The 25,968-nt window shown below is 39.2% G+C and overlaps 2 protein-coding genes across 3 annotated transcripts in view; both read left to right on the plus strand.

The window, feature by feature from the left end:
- The window catches only part of LOC148419958 (uncharacterized), a 71,765-nt gene extending 65,718 nt beyond the window's left edge, over window positions 1-6,047 (plus strand). Inside the window, exon 5 of the mRNA XM_088421016.1 lies at window positions 5,937-6,047. Coding sequence (XP_088277142.1) covers window positions 5,937-6,000 — 64 coding nt within the window. The 3' untranslated portion in view covers window positions 6,001-6,047. The remainder of the gene's footprint in view (window positions 1-5,936) is intronic.
- Window positions 5,990-25,968, plus strand: part of meis1b (Meis homeobox 1 b) — a 114,964-nt gene continuing 94,985 nt past the window's right edge. The window contains exons 1-5 of one of the 2 annotated variants that reach the window (XM_088421015.1): window positions 5,990-6,047; window positions 22,933-23,153; window positions 23,764-23,905; window positions 24,047-24,097; window positions 24,238-24,288. In XM_088421015.1, coding sequence (XP_088277141.1) covers window positions 22,957-23,153; window positions 23,764-23,905; window positions 24,047-24,097; window positions 24,238-24,288 — 441 coding nt within the window. In that variant the 5' untranslated portion in view covers window positions 5,990-6,047; window positions 22,933-22,956. Of the gene's footprint in view, window positions 6,048-21,299; window positions 21,991-22,932; window positions 23,154-23,763; window positions 23,906-24,046; window positions 24,098-24,237; window positions 24,289-25,968 lie in introns of those variants that run through there. The other variant, XM_088421014.1, reaches the window with a different exon arrangement.

Consider the following 25,968-nt stretch of genomic DNA (forward strand, 5'->3'; position numbering starts at 1 on the left):
CATAAATCTTGTGAAATTATGTGACTTTCAGCCAACTAATTGAAAATCCAATCGTTTGGCATGATAAAATAACGTAATAATGTTTTCATTTCATAACTTTAATTATTTTTGCCTCATGTTTATCTTAGTGATGTTCATGTATTTTTCCTTTATTTCTTAATTTTTTGGGGGCATTTTCCAAATATTGTTTCCCTTTGGGGTATTTGTGTACAATAGATATTATTTTTTGGACATTTTTTTAGTTTTTTTCATTATGTATTAGTAATTTATGTATTTAAAAATGTTCCTACACAGTATTCACTATTTTAAAGTTATTCTAAATTTTTTTTTTTCTAACAATATATAAGATTTATTTTTCATTTGCTTGTAATTATTTTTGTCTCCAAAGTTAATATTTGTTTTAAAATTTACTCTATATATATATATATATATATATATATATATATATATATATATATATATATATATATATATATATATATATATATATATATATATAAAACTGTTTTTTATTTAAAAACAAAAACGTAACATTGCATCAAATTTTCAAAAACAGTTTTTCTTAAATATGCCTTTAAATATTTTTTTTCCCCACTGGTTTATTTTTTTTATTATCTTCATATTTTTTCCACTAACATATTTTAATTTCACACCACATATTTGAGTTTTTTTTTTAATATTTTTATTCAATTATTGTATTTTTCCTCTCAGTTTTTTTTTTTTCCAATTTTTTTCCTCATAATTCTGACATGACAGTTTTTTCCTGTGTGCACGTACACATGCACAGAAATCTGTAGCGCTGGAGAGGCTTCAGAGATAAGAGATTGTGTGTGTGTGTGTGTGTGTGTGTGTGTGTGAGGACAGAAAGAGAGAGAGAGAGAGAGAGAGCGAGCGATAGAGAGAGAGTGTTGCGAGTATATTGCGGCAGCAGCTCGAAAAAAGCCAAACCTGGCGTGGTGCACAGAGGCCTGGCGGTGTGGGAAAGTGCCTCTTATACGTCCACACACATAGATGCACACACACACACACACACACACGCACACACACACACGCACGAAAGGAGAGTCAGGAGTCAGCTGTCTCGGCCCGTTTCTCAGCTCATTAAAGCAAATCCCGACGTCGGGAGTGAAGAATTTCAATTGGAATGCCGACTTTGAACTCCCCGTGTTGGTGATCTTTTTTTGGGGCTTCGAGCAGGTATAACACCTTTTGGCTCGCGTTGCATGGCCTCTTCTGTGTGTTTACATACTTTAAGCATGACATCGTATACGTGTAAATCCGACAAAAGCCCTTTGCCCCCCCCCCCCTCCTGGTAGCCCCGCTTTGCTAGCAAAAAGTGGACAAGGATTTGGAGCACTTTGGGATCGACTCCCCATTTTAGTCAAACTTTATTCACACATCCTGGACTAAAATACAAGCTGAACTTTTCGGTCTTATCTTTCCAATTATTCTAATATGAATCGAATCATTATTATTAATCTTTTCACTGTTTTATGAGGAGAAATGATGTTGCTATTTTAGCTGGAAATCATTTGTAGCATATATCATTTCTTCATATATGCCGTGGGCCATCTACAAATGGATTGAGGGCCACAAATTGCCCGTGGGCCATATTTTGGACACCCGTACTTTGGAAGTATAATTACTCAAATTTTATTTTTGAATGTTTAGATGAATGGAGGGATAGAATTGTATGATTTCAGGGGCTGAACTTACTAAATATAATTTTGTCGACCTTAGACTTTAGGTTTTTATCCAAACAGCAATGTATACTAGTAAATTTTCCCCTGCCAAAATCCTAATACTGCGTACCTCACCTTGGTTGCACTCTTTTGAGTCCGACACAGAAATAGAACATAAATCAAAGTTTATCTTGTAGATTTTGGCCAGGGAAAGAAAGAAAAAAAAAACACTAAAATGTCCTTCAGCGACATGAAAGAGGACAGCAGTAAATGTAAAAATCATCTGGTTCCTCTCATACTTTCATCGTTTATGAGGCGTCTCTGACTTCTGCGAAACATCTTCGTTGGCCTCTCCCCTCGCCCACTCCCGTCACATCTGATCTCTTTCTTCTTCTTGCGAAAATCAGCCGTGGTCCAAGCCGCTCGCGTCAGGGATTTGCCGCGTGGATCCCACGAATCAAGCGAAGGATGGATGCCCATTGTGCCCCAATCAAAGCACTTCCTCCTGGGTAATCCCTCCATCTGAGCAGGAAGAAAGCAAAGACATGGGAGGATCATTTCTATCATGTGATTTACGCTTCCTTTTTTGATTTTATTCAGCTGTTTATTCCGCAACCTAACCAGCGGCCTCGACTCGTTAGCTTCCCTTTTGGAGTCTTTGCCGGGTGATTGACGTGTCCTCAAAGCGACGCAATTAGCCGCGTTTGTCAGGTTAGCGCGACGTTAGCGTTACGGGTCGCAGTTAAGCCGCAGATTTCGTCGTCCCGTCACCATGTTTGACAGCCGTTGTGATTGCGTTTTTCCGATCCTCGTAAGTTTACGTCTTCTATATGTCTATAGCGATCTCCAGATGGGAACCACAATGTCGTCGCTTGATAGCTACAAACAAAACATCTTAGCGTGTCTGTTTGTGAAAGCCTTGATCTTATTTTTCATAGCACCTCATCGTTGAAGTCGGTCGATGTTTCGATACAGCGGTGTTTATTTTCTTATCTTTGCAAAGTGCTCGCTTCTAAAATGAGTATTTTTTACTAAATATGCTCAAATATCTTTAAGTAACTGATATTTGAACACAAACAGAGCAGCAGTAGTCAATATTGGCAGACTAAAATGCTCACAGGTATGTAGTTTTTATCCCCTGCGAAGAACTACTGATATTACTCGGGCTAACTAAGATGGTTGTGTGTGCTAGGGTCAAAACATACGTAATCTCATCCTATCACAGTATTTGATATTCGATTCTGATGGTGTAATTATAATTTGTTATAATTTTATAGACCTCTTTATCCTCCATGCGTGTAAAAAAAAAACCCACCTGTGATGGTAATTGCTTGTTGAATCAACTCTGCAAGCACTAGTGATACCATGTCGTTAGTTCTATTATTGTCGAACTGTACATCGTTTCCACACATTTCCACTGTCAGACAGACTTTCAAAACATCTTCAAATAATCCATTTTTAAAAATAACTATCGTTATCACTTGGAATTGTTAATCTTATACAGAAAGAAAGTTAGTTTGACAGAAAAACTAAGACTTCCTACGTTTGCCTTTCTTGAAGTCATGTTTTGAGAGCCATCTTGTAAGATCCAAAAAGGGCACGGAGAGTATGCTAAGCGCCATAACTTGCGATGGGAAATCCCATTCATGGAGAGTATTAGCAGTTAGTGAAGCCTCGACTTTTTAACACCACAGTAAACCATCAAACCGGTGTTTGGCTCATGCCCAGCCATACCTCAATACTGGTGAAAATATGCTATTGTTACAGACAAAATTTTCTGATATTGCTGTATCAGTGGTATGGTAAATTTGTTGCGTTAATCTTTTTCTGGTTCCAGTACAACGTCCACTAGATAAGTGCACCTAACGCAAAGTGGCTCATCTTGCTATACATTGAAGGCCTTCACGTACTATATACAGTAACATCCCACTCCAAGCATCTATACATAATGTGTATGTCGTAAAAGCTATCGATTATTAGATGCTAACCTTTTTAAAGTTGGCCTTTCAAGTGCTTGTCTTATTGAAACAACAAACTTGACTTATCTATCGTCATCATCGTGCTGGAAACGCTCCTGAGCGTCAAACTTTTGTACTAATGAGACGGAAACTTTGTCCGACGCAACCGAGGCCAGTGCCTCGGTCATAAAATGAAATTTTCCAGACTTTGGCGCTACTAATAAGTTTTGCTGTGTCTGGGCCAGCGCAGATGTTGCTGTTGTGTCTCTTGGATCGCTGAGTGGCTTTTGTGTTTTGTCTCCGTGGCAGCTGCCGCTTCTGGACCGCTTTGCTCACGTCCGTCCAAGTGTTAAGATCCCCGCAGGACCAGTGCACAAGACAGACATTAACGCTGGATGGACGGCTTTTAGAAAAAGCAGGCTGACAAATCATAGTGTAACACTGTTATGTGGTTCTAACTAAAATGCTAAAAAAGCTCGCGGTCTTAAAAAGCTAAGCTAAAACTAATGTAGCTGTTGAAAAAATCAGTAGAGCTTAGCATGTTTTAACCAGTCAATGTGCTGCTTTATCTTGCTAACTACATGCTAACGTTATGCCGCTAAAAAGGTAAACCAGGTGCTAGCGGTTGCAGTTTGTACATTGTAGTTTTTTGGGGTTTAACAACAAAGATGCGTGTTTTGTCTGGTCTTGTTTTACAAATTTAAAACTAAACCATTCAGGGGTATTTTTTTATCCTCTTTTACCGTACACATGTTGTTGACGTTTTTGGTTTTTTTACGCCAAAGCGCTATCACTATGCAAAATAAGAAGACTAGACACATTGCACTGTTCATAATAATTTTTTGCTTTCAAATTGTCACAGTAAACATCGAAGTAACTGACTGACTGACTGACTGACTAGCTAACTAATACGAATAGCTACATACTCCTGATTTTATTTTTGTATGGTGCTATTAATTTTTACTTTTTAATACTTGTAATATCGGTACCAAATATGAATATGGAAATTTGGCTGACATTAAGCTAAAATGACGAGGGTAGCTAGTTACATTTTGTGTAATCCTGTTAGTATTTTCTATTTTCTTTTTTAATTGACTTTACAGATTTGTAACCCTATGCTAGCTTAAGCTAAAAAGGCTAAATATGGTTTGGATAGGGTTATTAAACGCAAATGCCTGTTTTAACTATACTATTATGTTTTTCTACATTGAACAGAAATCGGATGAAATGATCCCAAATTTCACATTCAGTCTACTATAATCACAGGACACCTTCTATCTGTGTTTCTGTTTTGAAATCTTTGATGTTAGTTCTCGTCAGTGTGTAAAATCTTTTTCCCCAAGGATCCATTGATGTCGTGTAACCCAAACTCCTGGTAGTCTGCCTGCATCAATTGATGTCATTGACCGCAGCAGACGCAACTTGCAACCTTTACCGGCCTTGTGAGCTCCTTGAGCACAGGAAGTCAAAATAGACGAGTGGATTAAGTGGGAGGCGGCGTCCCCGGGAGACTCATTAAGAAGGGGGAGAGCGGGATATCGGAGGACCGATCCCAGCTGGATGGACTTCCCCGCACATGTGACCTTATCGCGGACGTCTGCCGGGTCAGGGACCAACCAAAAAACAAAAAAGCTAGAAGACGCAAAAAACAACAACAAAAATTGAGCGCAAACAATACAAGTTTATTAGCATGGATAGCGAAGGTTTGTTTTCCACCTGAAACAGCAAAAAACACACTACATTGAATGCATCGTGGTAATAGAATAACAATGGAGGAGAATGCGATGCACTGAATATAAATATGGTTATTATTGTTATTATTGATTATTGATTATTATTATTATTATTGTAATTATTTTTATCGCGTTTATACGGGTTATAGCTTAGTCTAAAACGGAAAAAAAAGAAGCAAGTGCACCAAAGTGCCTGAAACTAAAAGAAAATGATGACAATTTTGACTTTTTTGCAATTACACTCCACATGACAAAAACAAAGCTTTTTTTCCTGGGATCATATGCGCCCCCCCAGGGGGGCCCGCCCCACTATTTGAGAAGCACTGACCTATGGCAAGTTGAAGGCAGCTAGAAGGTGCAGAAAAGTCCAAACTGGAGCAGGTTGAACAAAACTTCAATCATTATTATCTTTTGTTAGGCATATCATGAAATCGTTACATTCGAGATGAGATTGAGGGCAGAAAATAAATCTGGGCTACTGCAGCAAATTGGACATTGTGGACATTGTGGAGTGTACTAATGCATTAAATTAAACAACATTTTACTTTTATTGTATTTTCTAGCTGCTTACCTTCAGATGTTTTAAGGGCAATTTTATATCCAAGAGGAGACTGGGGGCATCTATAACTGGGATACTGCAGCACAATAGAGACTGTGGAGTGTGATCCAACAAGGTAAGTTGGAATTTTTATGTCTTCTCTGCACCTTTAACCGTTGCGCAGTGTTTTGATTTTTTTTTTTGTAGTCATTTCTTCCACCACATTTTCAGAGTGTTTTAGCCATTGGATGCCACATTCCTGGTAGTGTTAAATAAGTAGTTGAACGTGGACGTGTTGTCACCATCTGAGTGAAAATTTCAGCTCCCTAGTGTCTTCTTTCGGTGCAAAAGAAAATACTGCACAAGGGTTAGATGTTGCAATGTCAGAGTAGAATATTGGCTGCTAAAAACGTGGTGAAAATGTGGAATATAGCATTTTAATGTTTTTAGAATTGTTTCTTGTTTTTATGTGAAACGGACTGATATTTTTAAGACGTTGAAAAGGGAAATACCCCCAAATCGTTTTATTTCGGCACCCTTCCACGTGTCTTAAGTGCATCCATGTGTGGCCCACGTTTCGCTGGCCTACGTGCGTATTTGTGGCACGGTGGGAAACGGCGCATTAAGCTTTACGACTTGTGAAAAGAGGTACGGTACCGTCACCTGCCTCGGCCTCTACCGTGACGCCGCGCTCGCCTTTCCTGGCCAACACACGCCGGTTTCGATTTAAAACCGCCACGAAGGTTCAGTCCAGCTAGCGTATTATTTTCCTACGCCGCCCGAATGTGACGTCACCGCCTGGGCCTGCCTCCTCGGCCCCCGCCGGCGTCCCCCCTCCGGCTTCCGCTTTCAAACCCGGGATCAAATGTTGGCCCCTTAAAGGAGCAAAACAGTTTTTGATGTGGATGAGCAACTGCCGACGGAGGACTTGAATCTGCGATGCTGTAATGTATTTCATTTCACACCCTCTCTTGCCTCTGTTTAGGATTTCCCAGTGGTAAGGGGGTGGGAGCACAAGGACATGGTGGGGGGAGGGGGGGGGGCAATTATTTCCCTAACAACATGACTAATAGTTGGGTAAAAAACAGACATCATACTGTGAATCGTTACGTTATTGTTTATTTATAATCTTAGTAAATATGTAGCTGAATGCCTCTGTCCTATCCCAGGTTTTCGTTTGAGACCATAACTTTTACTAGTGCAAGTTTATGTCACATTTTTCGTGCAATTTTTTTTTCAGGCCATAACTTTTACTAGTGCAAATTTATGTCACAATTTTTGTGCATTTTTTTTTTTTCAGGCCAAAATTTCAATTTTATTTGTTTAGAAAAAAAAGAGTTGACCATGCAGTTTTTCTTTATAATTTACCTCCTTCTAAATTGGACTCGACCAAAAACAAACGGTACTTTTTTTTTTTTTTAACAAAAGGAATCAACTTCAAAACAGTCTTTGCAGATTTTGTTTGTTGTGTGCATTTTTTTGGAACGTATCTTTGGGCTAAACGGCGGAAGACTGTAATCATAGAAGAATATATATAATTTTCTGTATCATTTTGCCAAATATAGCATAGGTTTGTGTTACATTTTTTTCTTGCCATTTTCTTCTTTTTAAGTCAGACCAAAATTTGAATTTTATTCATTCAAAACTATAAATGAATGTTTGTTGGCTTTATTTCAATTAAAATCGTTCAGAATTGTAATCCAAATGACTGCAAAATAACGAAATATTATTTTTGGATCCTATTGCCCCACTCAGAAATGGACCAATATTTCTATTTAAAAAAAAAAAAAGCTTGAGCATTTATCGCCCAATGAATGCCTTTTGAAATGCAGCGGGAAAAAAAAAGATTACACTCTAAAACTTCTCCCCAAAACACTAATAAACATTCATTACAAGGAAAATGGGGCGCAAACCTGATGTCAAACATCACCACCTACTGGCCTGGCATGCAAATGACAGCATTTTCCATCAAGCTGCGCTGTTATTGTGGGGAAACTTTGAAAAAGGAAAAGGGAGAAACTTTACTGTTGTGAGAGAGGAAAAGATAAATACATATATGTGTAGTCGGACCTTCTGGTCCGAGGGGGGAGCGAGGCAGGAAAAGATTGTTTATAAGAGAATAAAAGAAGAAGAATGCCACTTAACAATTGGAAATGCTTGTATTCAAACGGGAGCTTGCATCTGGAAAATCCTATTGTGCGGCTGGCAAAGCCACCCATCCACTCTATGAGATGAGCATCTATGCGGCCCAGACACCAAGCGGCAATAATTCCCCGGTGACGGGGGCGCACACTGGCTCCTTTATATCGGTTCCCCGTGCCCCCCCCCCTCGTCGCCTCCCTCCCCAACCCGCCTAATATCCAATTTACGGGCTCAGGCCCTCGGCCAGCGCGGCCCTCCAGAACGCAGCGGCCCCAACGTCAGCGTGAGATGGAATTAGGGCCAAGTTCTCTTTCTCTTGCCAAAAAGTTTGAGGCTTACAGAAATATGAAACTGTTTTCCTCCTCTTCAAGTCCCTTCACCCACTTTCGCCCTTGGAAATGGCCAAAGAATGAGCAACTCCTAATGAGATTAAAATACTTTTTTTTTTTTGCTCTAAACAACTCAAATGTTTGTGTAAAACTAGGGAGGGGCTTTGGGGTGCATTAGGGGAGGAGAGCACTGAGCAGAGTCCATCATGCTTTGATGAGTGGGGGATTTATTTGACCCCCTCCCCCCCAAAAAAGTAAAAGTTAGCAAGTGTATACATGCTTAAGAGGCGTGATATCCCCCCTCTGCTGATCTCCTTATCCTCTCCTTAGCCTCCCTAAGTAACACACTCGAACACACACTCACTGGAAGCTTGCCTCCAGCTCAGCTATCCTGTGGCTTTATTTACTCATAACAAGGGCTTAGGTCAATAAGAATATACTGTATGCTGATTTATGCTGTGACCGCTAGAGGATTGTGTTGCTTTTTTGCACTTTGACAAGTCACGCGCGTACATACAGTAGTACACTCTGTTGTACTATACTCTGTTATACTTCGGGGGGTACTCGAGATTTGAAATAAAACAAACAAACGTGCAATAATCCTTTAAAAATAATTTTGGCGTTAGCTTCTGAAATTACACGATTCTCCTCCACAGTCTCTACTTTGCTGCAATGCTTTTTTTTTTTTTTACTATCATCAGTTTCCTTGATGTTTGTATTATTGACACATACAAAGCTATAAATCTGCCAATCTACGTTTTGTTGTCGCTTTGGTCACATACATATTACACTCCACAATCTCATATTGTGTCGCACAGGCCCGGTTTCTTTCTGGCATTTCTGCCCTCAATCTTCTCATGAATATATCATTGCAACATTTGAGAGGAGATTCCTAATTTACAGCAATAAAAACGTTACCTTTTGCTGCGCCTTAATCCTTGACACGCTCCACAATCTCCACTTTGCTGCAGCGGCCCAGTTCCTTTGCTGCAATGCTTTTTTTTTCTTTACTATCATCAGTTTCCTTGATGTTTGTATTATTGACACATACAAAGCTATAAATCTGCCAATCTACGTTTTGTTGTCGCTTTGGTCGCATACATATTACACTCCACAATCTCATATTGTGTCGCACAGGCCCGATTTCTTTCTGGCATTTCTGCCCTCAATCTTCTCATGAATATATCATTGCAACATTTGAGAGGAGATTCCTAATTTACAGCAATAAAAACGTTACCTTTTGCTGCGCCTTAATCCTTGACACGCTCCACAATCTCCACTTTGCTGCAGCGGCCCAGTTCCTTTGCTGCAATGCTTTTTTTTTCTTTACTATCATCAGTTTCCTTGATGTTTGTATTATTGACACATACAAAGCTATAAATCTGCCAATCTACGTTTTGTTGTCGCTTTGGTCGCATACATATTACACTCCACAATCTCATATTGTGTCGCACAGGCCCGGTTTCTTTCTGGCATTTCTGCCCTCAATCTTCTCATGAATATATCATTGCAACATTTGAGAGGAGATTCCTAATTTACGGCAATAAAAACGTTACCTTTTGCTGCGCCTTAATCCTTGACACGCTCCACAATCTCCACTTTGCTGCAGCGGCCCAGTTCCCCGCTAAACCCAATCTCCTGTCAAATACCCCAATTCCACAAAAGCGTACATTCTTTAGCGTCATTATTCTTGTGTGCATCTAACCGCTCCCCTTTTTGTCAACTTTTTAAAAAAAAAGTCGACTTGTATTTGCGGGCTGCACAAATGAGATGACCGTGTCGGTAGGAGGGGGAGACGAGGGCAGCGGCGGGCGTCAAAGTGTTGCGGCGAAGAGCAAAAAGGCCCCGAAGAAGAAGAGCAAGCGAGGGCCAGCGCGGTGCCACGGAAGGTTGCTGCTAATTCTTCCATATCTAAGCCTCTTTGCACAAACTCTCTTTGTCTTCCAAGTCGCAGTCATTAGAGTCTAATCCTATCAAGCAAGGGCTAATCTGAGGCCACGGGGTTCAGCCCCCTTCAGCTCCGCCGGACGGCCCCCTTACACGCACACACATCTACACAAGTCAGCAGACGCTCCAACAACAGTTTGTTTTCAACAGCTGCAACACTTTGTCACCCGCATCACGCCTTGTTGCCTAAGCCGTGCACCCGGAGCACTTTTTAAAGTTGGAAGATTTCATTACAGATCGATACCGATAACGATACCCGTTATGTCTTGCAGATTTGATGACAATCTGTTTATGTTTTCTTAGACTTTTTGGGGTCTAATACACATCGGTTTATGCGTGTATGGTATCGGGCCTCTACCTGATTTTTGTAAGGTATCATGGATGATATTGATTGACCGAACGCTTCACACTTTTTGTATAAGACAACAACTAGTGAAATATTAACTTTGTTATTGGAAAATCTTGAAAAACTTACCTTAAAAAAATAGAAACCTTTTATTTGTTTAACTCATGAAAGATTGACCTCCATTCCTTACTTTGAATTGCATGTGGGTAATAACTATGTTGTATGTGTAGAAACACTGCCATCCAATGGTCACAGTTATCACTACAGTGCTCAATTGGCTTACGCCAGGTAAGCATTCGTCAAGGGTGTCAGCTACCCTCCGTAAAAAGTATTTGACGAGAATTGTATCATTTCTCATTGTCATCACTACTTCAAAAGACAAGAATTCTTGTCCATGGCACTGAAAGTGTTAAGTTCTTTAAAGTTCTTAAGCCATGCCAATGACCCTAGGAGCTCCTTGAACATTTTGTTTGAATTTTACCACAAAAATGTATGTTGCCTAAAATGCATGTTAAAGATGCAAATCTAAAAAGTTCTGAAACAAAAATGCTTATATAGATTTGTTTTTATAAATTTTGATGCCATTTTTCCTTTTTCAATGAATATGACCATTGGCTCCAAATATTGGTTATCAGTATTGTGTCGGCACTAAAAAATATTGGTCTAATGCTGGCAGGTACATCAATAAATAAAACTAAAAAAATCTGACATCGAGTCAGTCCTCCTGGGCAGTAGTTGGCGCTATACTACAGTAGTTTATCACATTTCTGAATCAGCTGTCTACATGTGAGAAAATGTGATTTTCTCACCTACCAAGGGGTATTTAATTGCAGTATTTCAGGCACGGTGAGGCCCCCAAAATGTGCTGAAATTTTGCCGAGAATAATAATAAACGGTGATTCCAAGAACTCGCCATGACGTAATTAGATCAGTCACTTCTGGCCATGGCGAAAGTCATTCCAACTTTTAAACTCATTCACTGGAAGCTCAGTTAAAATTGACCTTTGGCTTCTATAGCCGTCAACGGAGCCCAGTAAAAATGGATTTTTGACGTCTATAGTCGTCAATGGCACTGAATGAGTTCAGCTGCGCGCTCCTTTATTTTCATGTGCGTATGGGAACCTGTGCGCATCAATTCCCCTCACATTCCGGCACTAGACGCTCTCCCCGGGCCATCATCATCACTCTGGTCTTTATTTCAGGGCGGACGACGGGCCCGAGATTAGTTATTGATCAGACGGCATATAAATTTTACTCAAGTGAAAGCCAACAACACAGAGACTATGGATTGGCTATTGACCTGCTCCGATTTATCATCCCATTTCCGACGCCCTGCCGGGAGGGGTGAGGGGGCGGAGGCGAAGAAATGCGGGAATAATGAGAAAAGAGCCACGTTTGGCACCGGGCCCGCATATTCCGACGTCCGAAAATGTGAACAGCGTGCTGTGTTGAATGCCCTGTCCGGTTTGACATATACAGATAAACTACAAAAGGTTTTTTTTTTTTTTTTTTTTATCCAAAATGAGATTATGGGCAACTGCAGTAAAGCAGAGACTCTGGGTATAATATACCCAGCAACAAGTTAAGCTAATAGGCATGGTTAATGATTTTTAGCCATAGAGCCTCAGCCCTAACAATAATGCAGACGTTTTACATTCCATTGGAGAGTAAGGGCAATAAAATGGATCCCTGCAGCAAAATAGTGATAATGGAGTATAACACTGCATGGGGTAGTTTAAAAGTGGATTCATTCCGGCCTATTACTCTGCTTACAAGCTCATTGTTTAATATATCCTCTCAATCCTGACACTGAGATCTTTGGAAAGAGTTGGGAAAAAATACCTAACAATTGTTTGATTTTGTGAAGTATCGTTTTTTTTTTTTTAAAGTGTTTAATGTACCATATGTGTATCACGTTGAAATTTTACATGTCTTATACATCCAAATCAACTCAAGATTAGAGATGTTTAATACCACAGTTTTGCCAGACTGATACCAATTTGAGTATTCATTACCCAACACTTGAGTAGTCACCGATACCAAGTACGGATACCGCTAGTACTTTTGATTGATAAATTTTCATCTAAAATAAATTGACAACTGATACCAATTTGAGTATTCATTATCCAACACTTGAGTAGTCACCGATACCAAGTACGGATACCGCTAGTACTTTTGATCGATAAATTTTCCTCTAAAATAAATTGACAGACCATTTCAAAGAAAGACTGACCTAGTATTCGGATGTAGCGGGTTCCCTAATTTGCATTAGTGGTAAATTTCTATTCTTTTAATTTGTAATATTGTTAGTTCGTAAAACTAAGTATCGGCCCGATACAATACTTCGTATCAGTACTCGCCCATCCCTACAAATTAAGTTTTAATTTAAAACATGCAAGAGCATTGAATTAATTTATTTTGAAATACCATAATTTCCCAAATATAGGATGTGCTTTTGTATAGGACGCACCCTTAAATTTAGGGTCAAATTCTGGTATTTTCTACGTTACCGTGTATAGGACGCACCAACAATTTGGCGACAATGAAAATACTATGGTAAAATAATAAATCGCTTGAGTTATTTGGCCATAAATACATGAAGTTCCGCGCCATCCGTGTTCCACTGAGTTTATGATTTTGTGCCAAAAGACTATAATTAATAAACGAATCGAATGGAATACCTTTCCATGTTCTCTAACCTGGTGCACTCCGAATTAAAACAGCTGCAGACGTCATAACCTTTACACGATCCTCTTCGTGAACAAGGATGGACTCGGACGGTGGTTCAATCTGCTTGCTTCTTTTTTTTTGGTAATGAGGCCATAGCAACCTCAGCTAACACGAGCGACAGGCACTGGTGTTATATAACTTTAAAGGGAATGCCACTTTTTAGTACTGACGTTCGCTCATATGTATGTTAAAAAGATATAAATGCCGGATGGTGTTTCATTTGAGAAATGCAAACCCCTTCGCTCATTATTTAAAGCCGTTTTAATCATGACTCAGCACAATTAACCAGCTACAATCAATTAAATATATGTTACATTTAATTTTAGGCCATTAATTACTTTCCTTGGCTCATTTTTGCGTTAACATTAACCCAAATAATTCTTCGACAAGTGTGACTAATTATACAATTTGTGGCTATATTTGGACATGGGCAGTGGACTGGTATTGGTCCTCTTTTGCAATTTTGTAATTGGGAACCAATGGCGAATGTGTCTAAAAGATGCCCATAAAAAATATTTTTTGTAATTGTATGTAGTTGACATAAAATCTAGTAATCTTAAATGACCAGTTTTTCTCTTATGTACGAAAATTACCAGTGGTATCGGTACTTGGTATCTTGTCAGTATCGGTCCAAAAATAAATAGTATTGAACATCCCTTGTTATTCCGGTATATAAATAAATGTCAGTTAGGAAAAAAAAAGTAATGATTTGAGTGAAATGATTGAATACAAAAACATGCTAATTATGCTGAAAAATGAAACAATTGTTGACTTTAATCGGACTTTTCATGTAAAAATCAAAGCAACAATAAGTAACAGCTGGGAGGTACCCACGCATCAATTGTGAAGCTTCTCCAGGTGTTCCAAATGACAACTTGTGATTTTCTTTCCCTCAAAGAGACGCCGAGCGTTTGCCGTCTCAAGGCCGAAAAGACGCCGGGGTAATTAAAGTCACGCAGGTGTGCCATCATAACAAAGGACCGTCAAGATGGATGCTGTCACACGCTAAACACGCTCGTCATAATTAACGGAACGGCGAAACAATCCCGAGATTCTCTGACAGTCGGCGCCGCTTTTGTGAGCCGCCTCGACTCGGATTTTCCGAGCTGCGTTCGCTCGCTCAATCCCTCACGCTTGGCAAGATTCCTTATTGGGATCTTGCCATCACGTCGTGTCACCTCGACCGCTCGGTGAACTTTGGCACGGATAACTTCGGGAGGGTCGCCTTCGGACTTGTTAGCTCCATCTTATACACGTCTTCAAAAAGTCGAAATAAATCAGCTTTAATCCTAAACGGAACAGAATTATTTACACAATTTCTTCAGTAAGAGCGCAGTTCCATTTTCAGCCTCTTGGGGCACTCACGCCACAGTTTGGGAATCGGTGTACTCTAGCAACCGCAAAACAACAACAAAGAGTTAAGTCGTAAAAAAATGAAAGCGGTGACATAGTACAGCAGTAAAACGCTGATGAATACGCCGTTACTTTTTTATACTTTCATATTAGCTAAACAGTCTTCCAAAAATAAGAATAATCTGGCGTTCGCTTTAAAGACCCATGTGCTAGGCAGTCCAGCAGAGGGGCTTTAAATATGAAATTATTACTCGGCTTTGGAAAATTACAAATCTTTCCCCCGACTAAAAATAGTGACTTGCTCGGCAATGAAAGCTGAAGGTTTTGTGAGGTTTCTTGCTGCTGTTGAAAGATTCATATCAGGAGTATTATTAATGGGAATTGATACCATTGCAATTGTTATCACGCTGAGATACATATATATATATATATATATATATATATATATATATATATATATATATATATATATATATATATATATATATATATATATATATAAAGAGAGAGAGAGAGAGAGAGAGATAGATATAGATATATAGATATATTTATATATATAGATATACATATGAATCTATATATATAAGGGCTCTGAGTTCCTGTGTGGAGTTTGCATGTTCTCCCCGAGCCCGCGAGGGTTCTCTCTGGGCACTCTGGCTTTCTGCCACACTCCAAAATGATGCATGGCAGGTGTACTGGACATGATAAATTGTCCTTAGGTGTGATTGGGTACGTGAATGGTTGTCCGGCTCTGTGTGCCCTGCAATTGGCTGGCAACCAGTACAGGGTGTCCCCTGCCTACTACCCCAATGCAGCTGGGATAGGCACCTGCAAGCCTGCGACTCTTGTGAGGATAAGCGGCTCTTGGGGAAAAGAAAAAAAAATTATATATATATATATATATATATATATATATATATATAAACTCGCTTTCGCCACTCACACCCGCCAGCACGAAAAGATGAATCTTCACACCTCCATCTACTACCTTCCCCCTTCTTGACTCACCCTCTTTTTTTTACGTCCTTTCTCACGTCCCTCCACCCTCTCCTGCAAGGTGCTGATCAATTCACAGCCTCCCCGTGAGGTGTGACCAGCCCTCACCCGCGCACCCCGTCTGTCCTCACCCTCAACACTTTTTGGGGAGGGGGCGGGGACAAGAGATGATCTTCTTGGCGCGTGAGGCCATTAGCACACCTGAAACAAAAGCTGCAGTGGCAAATGTTCGGCGAGGGTGAAAGGGAGAATGGAGGGAGGAGGGGTAAGAGGGGTGAGGATAATTCAGCAGTCTGCTACGACCCGATTGGTCTTTGCCACAATGTGAGAATGGATTTTTATTACGATACGCCAAAGGACTGCTTGTAGCTCTATCCTTGAGGCTGCCAATGAATGTATATATATATATATATATATATATATATATATATATATATATATATATAAAAGGATTTTCACTATTATCACATAAAATGACTGCATTTTTTTGTTGCATGGTTGTGTTCTGAGTTTTTTTCCTTCCTTATATACACATATATACACAAATATATACATGTATATATGTATAAATATACTCACATATACAAACAGTAAATGCATACCTACACACACACATATATACAGATAGTTACACTATATATATATATATATATATATATATATATATATATATATATATATATAACTAAAAATAGTGACTAGCTCAGCAATGAAAGCTGAAGGTTTCTTGAAGTTTCTTGCTGCTGTTGAAAATGTCATATCAGGAGTATTATTTATGGGAATTGATACCATTGCTGCATTATTTGGCAATCGTTGCTTATCACGCTGATTTTATATATATATATATATATATATATATATATATATATATATATATATATATATATATATATATATATGTATATATATTTCTATATGTATATATATGTATATGTATATATATTTATATATATATATATATATATATATATATATATATATATAACTAAAAATAGTGACTAGCTCAGCAATGAAAGCTGAAGGTTTCTTGAAGTTTCTTGCTGCTGTTGAAAATGTCATATCAGGAGTATTATTTATGGGAATTGATACCATTGCTGCATTATTTGGCAATCGTTGCTTATCACGCTGATTTTATATATATATATATATATATATATATATATATATATATATATATATATATATATATATATATGTATATATATTTCTATATGTATATATATGTATATGTATATATATTTATATATGTAAATATTTACTCCAAAAAAATGATCTTTTCATCATATTTGATTCAATAGGATAATGTTAATTACATTACGATACCACCACACTTATTATGCGTCACAATAAGTTATGAATCATTCCAATATCACGACACGATGCATTGCATCACATTCGACACCAATGAGTTCATTCTAGTTATTATAGCGTACTTTCATTCCCTTATGATATATTTTTAATATCACTTGACACGTCACAGTAAAGTAAGACACAATTCAATACTGTACTCCGTGTTGTCTCTATGCTACTTAGAAGTGCACCAACAGCTTGCTTTTAATTTGTTGCCTTATCACTTTGAAAACGCCTCACGTATTTAACACCGAGGTAGGGAGAAAAGTTCACACTCAGCCTACTTAAGGTAGCTACTCTATAATCTATACATCAAAAGTGTTTTTGCGTGTGGAGCAAAGCAAATGTGAATCCCACGAAGGTGCGACGCACGTGTCTTTGCACTCCTTCTTCATCAATGACGCCACACCTTGCAGCGCGTTTGGCGCCTAGCGTCTGCACGTTTCACTTCATTTGGAATCGGGCTCCCAGAAATAAAAAAAAAAACATATTAACAACTCCGAGTGTGAGTGCGCAGAAGATTTTCTTTTCCTTTTTTTTTTCGTGCCGAGTAAGCAAGCTAACTTCACGGATACGCTTGGCATTTGCAGTGAAAAGACAAACACACACAAGAGGCTCTGTTAGGACTTTTTATTTGTACTAAAGATCAGAGGACAAACACAGAGTTTATTGACAACGTCATTCGGGACGGATTTTAGTAAAAATATCCCAATCAGAAGTGATGCCTTTATAATGTTGATATTGCTCACTTTTGATCTCGCTTATCACAGCATTCAGTCTCATTAATACATTCACACACCTATATCTATATACACATGCTACTTATAGTATTATACAGTGGCTCTTTGTAGTTATTATTTTTTATTTTGCTTTTTTATTTGTGTTAATACAAGTTACGCCCCATGCTATATACATTGACATGGCAAGCTTTCTTTTCCAATGTTTTATTATATTAATTAATCATCTGATACAGTATATATGATATATGACATGATATGATATGATATTCATGCATTTTTTTATTGAGTCAGTTTTAAGCATCTTTAGGTCGCTGAAAAAGCAACAAATTTGTATGAATTATTATTTGATATGATGATGATGATTATTATTATTATTGTAATTAATATTCATAGTATTAGTGGTAGTAGAATGGTTGTAGTTTGCTTTACAGTAAGAAGAAAATGACTTCATTATTTTTTTTCAACGTAATTTAAAAAAAATACATGTGTCTCAATATAAAACTGCAGACCATCATGCAGTTTTTTTTTCTTGATATTTTGGCACAAACTTACTTTTGGTTATAGGGACAGTTGTTTGCATGGCTTGTATTTTTTACACTAATAATGCAATATACATTTTTAAAATTGCAATGTATTCCTCATTTTTGCGACAACTACTCCTTCTTTATTTCATTTTTAGTATTTTTTTTTTGACTACGTCTATCAAAGATGAGTGTCCTAACATACTGATTGCCTTGTGGGTGCAGGGCGTTCCTAATATTGTGCTTGTGTGGTCGTACAGTATTTACATTGCAGTGGGGTTGCTTTGTTTGCACGGTGGCTGTCATACCCCAAATCTCCGCTAGGAGGCGCACACGATTAAGTATTCATGCGTGTGACAAACTAAAGCAGACTCGCACTCAACCCTTCAATAAGAAGCCAAATCCACCAAACAAACACCGATAATGTCACCATTTCAAGCAAGATATAAACGGCGAGATCACTGTCGTTTAAACAAATGTATATTTTTGATTGTTTTTCATCTAAAATCCCACAGCGTTTAATATTACAATGTTTTTCGTTTGCATTAAATACAAAACAAAACACTGCGTTGCAGAAAAATGAGCAATTCTGTGTTGGCATTTAATCCAATTTTGACGTACTTTAATTTGGTTATAAAATAAAACAAACCGGATCGGAGAGAGACAAATTGACGTGTCATGTTATGTTACTTTATTTAATATTGAGATAAAGTCTGAGAACTTTAGTTTGAGCTCACTTTGGCTCCTCGGGCGTTCAGTTGTTCCTCTGTTATGTTAAAAAAAAATGCATTTAATCATCTTGTAAAATTCCATTTCATTTTATTAAAAAAAGAAAATACAACACTTACACTAACAGACCCTAAACGCAACACTTAGTATGGTCCGTCAAGCAAATTTTATTGACGCTATTGCTGTCTTGTTGAAGCCACTCAAAGAGGATGGAGAAAGTGAAGCTTGGCGTTTATTGACGCTAATTGAAGCCATTTAATGACTTTAAAATGCCTTTGGCGTGACTTTACTGCATAGGCAGCTGCTTATTGGACCCCCTTTTGTGGCCATTTATAGCGAGACCACCCCCGCCTGTAAATACACTGAAAACACACTTGAGAGCACATTTACACAAGTTGGTCTTACTTAATATGCTTTTAAGAAATCCAAAATCTAAATCAAACTCACCGGGTATGTTTTGAGCTGGAGTAGCTGGACGCTTTGTGCGTCAAAATCCGTGCGTCTTGTTCGTCCCGGAGAGGCGGACTGAAGGGAGATGATCGAGAAGGAGGCTCCTCACGCCTCTTCCCCGCGTCTCGTCGCCCCCAGGACGGCCTTCTCGCAGCCGAAGTCACCGCTGAATGTGACGGACGACTTGCAGCCACCAAAGAAGCAGTATGGAATTTTCGCTCACGCCCCCTACATTAATATGAGCATAATTATCAGATCGATAAATACATGTAATGATTATGATGACGTCACGCTGAGCGCTATATCGTATTTTCTTATATAAAGAAATTATATTCATCGCACTTTGCACCTTTAGGCTGCGATATAAATAATGCATATTTAGGGACTATAATTACGTCACCTGTTAAAGTCATCACATGTAATGCATTTTATACATTAATGCTTATACTTGAAAATATTGTTTAGAAATGCTTTCTATCAAATTCTTATTTATTTATAAACATGTTCATGCATATATGATGGGAATTGCGATGACATCCCCAATACAGAAATCCCATTGAATGCATTTTGCTACATTGCCAGGAAATAAAATGGCATCATTCACTAAATAGACCGATCGCTGTATATTTACAAAAATGCAAAGGCAATATAATGACGTCATTAACGTGACATGTATTTTACATGCATAAAAGTGCACTCGGAAATGCATTTTACCTGCATGCGCATTTCCGATTTACATGTGTGCAAATACAGTATGACGACATCACTTTTGAAAGTCAATACACATTTATTTTGTTTTACCAGCTCAATGACTCTTATGCACTAACGAGGAAATGTGATGGCGTCACTTATTTAGCATAACAGATAACGTTATGTGTTTTCTCTTGTGTTTGCTTATTAAATTAATTTAGTCCTTATTCAAGAAAATGTAAAGTGCAACTAAGTGATAATGAAATTATTGCAGATGAATTTTAAGACACAACACACGTAAAAAAAAAGTATAACATATTTGGTTTAATTAAATGTCCATGCATGCAGTTTAATTTGGGGAATTGAGATCAAAAAGGCGTTTAATTGCACAGGGCTATCCTTTTAAGTGGCTCATTTGTTATCAATTACCCCCCCCCAAACTGACCATAAACAAGCAGCACAATGTTGTAAATAAAGTGAAAGTGTGGCCTGGTGATAATGATGATGATGTGCTTGCTTTTGCACCTTTTCGCCAATGTGGCCTCGGAGCAATCAATCAATCATTCCCTGGATCGATCGACGTGGGCAGCCAATCAGAGCGCCTCCCTCCAACTGCCCTCATCTGGGGTCCGCTGCTATTGGCCAGAGCGTCTGCCGGACTGGACCGACCCATTCACATCACCGGCAGGGGTGGGAAAAGAGGGGGCAATCCGCAAACTCCTTTTTTTAAAAAGGTGAACATTCCTCTCACTTTGAAAGAAAATGGAGCCTCTGAAACCGGCTGGACTGGACCAGTTAATTTGTAAGAATGTCACCAATGTAATTATGATACAACACAATCATAACAATGAGGCCATGTTTTGTGTTAATTGGAATTGTTGTGTTCCAGTGATAAATTCGGCGTCCATTGTGATGACTTACGTTAAGGTTTGTGTAGTTTGCAAATTAATTCTTAGCAGGAGATCAAAATTGCGATTTTTTTTTATGGACTGTTTTTCGCCCCCCTCGAGAGTGCGCGACACTTGCTGTGGTCCGTGCGACTTTTTACGGCAAGCATCACTTCCGGGTTCGAGCACATACACGCCCGCTCATCTCCATATATACGCGCCACGCGGCTCCTTTAAGAAAAGCCCCGAGCCGGAATGATGAACCCTCCTCCTGTTCCTCCACCCCCACCTCCTCCTTCTCCTCTTGAGCTCTTCCACACGTCTTTGCATAAGTAAATCAAGCCGCGGGAGAGCGGGCAGCCAGCAGCCGCCGAAGCCTGGGAGAGACGCTTCATTCCCGGCTGTGAGTGGGAGCGAGCCGGTGTTCCATCCAGCGGAGCAAAACCACGGGGAGGAGGAACCCCGACAACGAGCAAGCAACGCCGGACACGCGGGAGACTAAAATCGAGCCATGAGAACCTCCGGGTGTCTTTTTAGGCTTTGAATTTATTTTTTTATTTTTCGGGGTGGGGGGGACTCGGAGCGAGCAGGAGAGCCGAGGATCGACTCTCCTCGGCCGGGTTCAACTTGGCCGGCACCGTGGTGACTGGCTGGAAGGGGGACTGAGCCCCAACAAATCCAAAGGATTCTTTTTGTTTTTTTTGTTGTTGTTGCTGTTTTTATTAATATTTGCTTCTTTTAAATGTAATCCCCTCATCTCAATTTGTATTTGGATTTGCTAATTTGCCGTGCAAGCCTGGCTTCCGAGCGGATTTAATTGGGACTCGAATCACGAACCGAGGGCAGCGAGGAAGCTTATGGCGCAACGGGTACGTACAACCAAAGCAAGCAAAACACGCGTGGACTTACTGGAAAAAAAAAGTTACTTTTTGCGTCTTTCTGACACCCACATTACGCACGGACTAGCTTTTTTTTTTTTTTTTTGCAATGCACACCCCCTTAGCACCCCCCACTCCCCCCTGCACACATCCACACACTTCTTTCGTGGACTTGTTTTTGCAGATGACTTGTGACAGCACTGCGTGGATCCTCCGGGTGACAATCTCAAAAGCTTTGGAGACTTGAGATCTCCACGCAACTCCCCCAGCACGCGCATTTCTCCTTTGATAAAAACGCACTAAAGTGCGACTAAATATCCATATTTGGTAGCGTGGCGAAGACAAATCTTATTTGATTTACACGTTGTGTGCAAAAATCTGTCACGCCGACTTGCTTTTGCACCTCGTCGCCTGGAGGCTCGCTGCCATTGTTTTCCAAATAAATCAAGCCTGGAACACTCACTTGTAAAATGTCTCAACAAAGCATCGCCTTGGCTAATGCAAATTATGTTTTTTGTGTGCAAAACCAAACATTCAGTATTTGTGTGAAAAGTGTATACTTGTTGCACTATTAGACTTTAGGCTTAAGAGAAACTTTGTGAAGGATTTATGACTGGTTCGTTGCGCAAATTGCACGAGTCCATTCTGCATCGGAGCAAAACTGCGTATGAAAATGTTTGACTTTAGGAGTAACCCACTGCTGTATTAACTTAACCAATCCTAGAAGCAACAGCTAGTGTGATTAAATTCGATCACTTATTATGTCAGCAACTTCGGCTCGAATCTTTCTTATTTTTATGCTGTAAAATGTTGAAAAAGTTGTCATATTTTGCACCCCTTTTTTAAAATGGGACACTCGGAAAACAATTGCATTTGTGAGCGTCTTCTCGTGTGTATAATACGTGCGTGTGTTCGTGTGTGGTTCCGGTGCAGTACGAAGACTTGCCCCACTACGGGATGGACGGGGTGGGCATCCCGACCACCATGTACGGGGACCCGCACGGCGCGCGCTCCATGCAGGCCGTGCACCTCAACCACGGGCCCCAGCTGCACTCGCACCAGTATCCGCACACGGCGCACACCAACACCATGCCCCCCAGCATGGGCTCGTCGGTCAACGACGCGCTCAAGAGGGACAAGGACGCCATATACGGGTACGAGCTCCGCGGGGATTTGAGTGGCTGGGTGCGGTGGGAGACTTCCGAGAGTTTCGCCGGGGTGCTCGGGTCGCTTTGCCCGGGGACAGTGAGCCCTGGCCGGCTTTGACTCTCGACGAGTCCGAGTGGAGCGCCGTGTACTTTTTTTTTTTTTTTTTACATCCTAAACTGATTATATTACTTTCGGTCTTATACACTTACGTGTGGCTATAAAAGTATATTACACTTTTAACCGTGGGTGTTATCTAATAATTTGACTCTCTCAACCGAGTGGAAATAATGGCAATCCCGCGGTAATTTAATTAATCGGAGTTCATTAAAAATAAATCCTGAATGCTGCTGTCGACATTCACATTTTATTGTGTTTTTAGACTTCAATGTCATTTCGATGCACGAACTTTGATGTATATTTTCCAACCTGTTAGCATTGCTGTGTATTTTGTAAATGAAACGTACTCCACGTGCAGAATTGTGTTTGCAGAGAAGCTGCAAAAATCCAAATATATAAAAGGGGAGCATGGCTGCCTAAATGCAGCCTGCAGTCGACTTGACCCCGGCTCTGGCATTTGTTATTGTGAGCTTGTAATATGTGTGTGTCGCCATGCAGGCACCCACTGTTCCCGCTGCTTGCACTGATTTTCGAGAAATGTGAATTAGCGACGTGCACCCCCAGAGAGCCCGGAGTGGCGGGAGGGGACGTGTGCTCGTCAGAGTCCTTCAACGAGGACATCGCTGTCTTTGCCAAACAGGTCAGAAAAAAAGACAATTTTGAAGAAAAAAAAAACTGAAGAAAGTTACTTGACGGGACTAAATGTTCTTTTATTCCAATGGCGTCTGTGACATGTATTTAAAATGATTGTCACGTGATTCCTTTGTTGTTGTTTTTTTAGATACGTGCAGAAAAACCTTTATTTTCATCAAATCCAGAATTGGATAATCTGGTAAGTCACGGAAAATCATTTTTTGGTCATATGTGCCTGTATTATTGTATGTAATGTGGCTGGGAATTGTCCATTTTCATATTTTTTAATTAAAATAATGTACTAAATATATATTTCTTTTGCTTTTTCTATTCCTACAGATGATTCAAGCCATTCAAGTTTTACGGTTTCATCTGTTGGAGCTGGAAAAGGTAAGAAAAAAATTAATTATTCATATCTCTTTATTTCTTAATTTGCATTACTGTGTTTTAGCTCGTCGCTTATAATTAGCATACAAATCAATCACGGCACTGTTTTTTTTTTTCTGACTTCATCTTCCCGTGAGTGTTAATAAGCATTGCCGGACTGGTTCCGACCCGTTTTTCTCACGGCTTGGCGTCATTCCCGATTTCTCGAAGAAAAAAAAAAAAAGAAAGTCTCGAAGTGTAAGAAATGCAAGCGTCACGCAGGGGTGACTGCTGTGGTGGGATTTTGAACATGGGTGTTGAGTGCGTCGTGGCCCGTGTGAGCCCTGGTGTCACTGCCAATTTTGGGGGATATCTCCATCTTGAAAGAGGGGGGTGGGCAAAGATGCTGTCATCATGTATCACCCTGGCCACCTCATTAGGTACACCTTCACCCAAGAGACCTACTGTACATGAGCAGCATAAGATCAGAGGAGTCATGGATGTGTTCTTCGTTATTTCTGTAAATAATACAAAAAAGTTGCGTGAATAAAACCTCTGTTGTGTCGGAATGATTGTTTATGAGTAATCTTTTTTATGGCGCTTTTTGAGGGTTTGGGGGCTTTTTTGTCATTTGGTTGGCGCATTGTAAAGTTTGATAGATTTCATGTGGCGAAATAAAGCGCTCATGTGCCAGAAGTTTTGATCAGTGATTGTTTTTTCTTTATTATTAATTTTGGAAGTACGTTGGTGGGATTTAATCATCTCACTTTTGTTTCTACATATGTTTTCTTATTATGTTGGTTAGTGTTGATACTTTTGCTTGGTAAATGCAATGCAATTTTTTTGTATTTTTAATGTTATCTAACATTATTTGGTGAGGTTGTTATTATTTTTTTAATAAGTAATATCAGGCAATATTTATACGGTTTGAGGGCTGTTCCAAATAATTTGGTTGAGTCTATGAAGTTTGATTTTTTTTTTTTCCACCCTATGAGTTGCTGTGCAGATATTTAAAATTTGAACAGTTCCACCAATTATTATTTATATAAATAAAATGGTTGTAGTATAGTCTGCTATCCTTTTTGTGTTATGTATTTTAGAGGTTACTTTGTGCATTGCTTGAGCTAGCTTTTGTAGTGCAGATGGGCCACTGATAATATTTTGAACTTTTTGCTTCTATGTTACAGTGCCTGTGTACCTAATATTTTGGCATGTGGAGTTTATTTTGTGCAGCTTGTTTCATGTTCCTTAACTGGTTCACTATGCAAGAATGAAAACGTGATTCAAACCGTTCTTATATTTAAGATTGCAAAGTATAGTGCAAGTGTGCCTGTTCATTTGACAAGTGATTCATGTTGTTTTTATGGATGTTGCTTGAATATTGTCTGTGTCGGATCGATTTTTATTAGAAACGTATTGATTGTTTTGTGGCATAGGGCTTAGCGCACTTTGGCGTTTTGAATTTTAGCTCATGACACAGTGCGATCGTGCCTGGTTTTTTTGACAGCGCTTGCATATTTGCTCTTCTTCTTGAGTTATCCAGCTTTTTATCCAGTCATTTATTTCATCTTTTTTGATATGAGCGAGTCAACATATTTCTAATTTCAATACTGTGCAGGTGTACCTAATATTTTAACCAGTGACTGATCCTTTTTTTTTTTCATTTTTAAACATCTTTCTCAAATATGAGTTTTCCGTTTTATG

This window comes from Hippichthys cyanospilos, chromosome 8 (genome assembly GCF_059441005.1).
Source record: "Hippichthys cyanospilos isolate Australia breed blue-spotted pipefish chromosome 8, RoL_Hcya_1.0, whole genome shotgun sequence".
Lineage (NCBI taxonomy): Eukaryota > Metazoa > Chordata > Actinopteri > Syngnathiformes > Syngnathidae > Hippichthys > Hippichthys cyanospilos.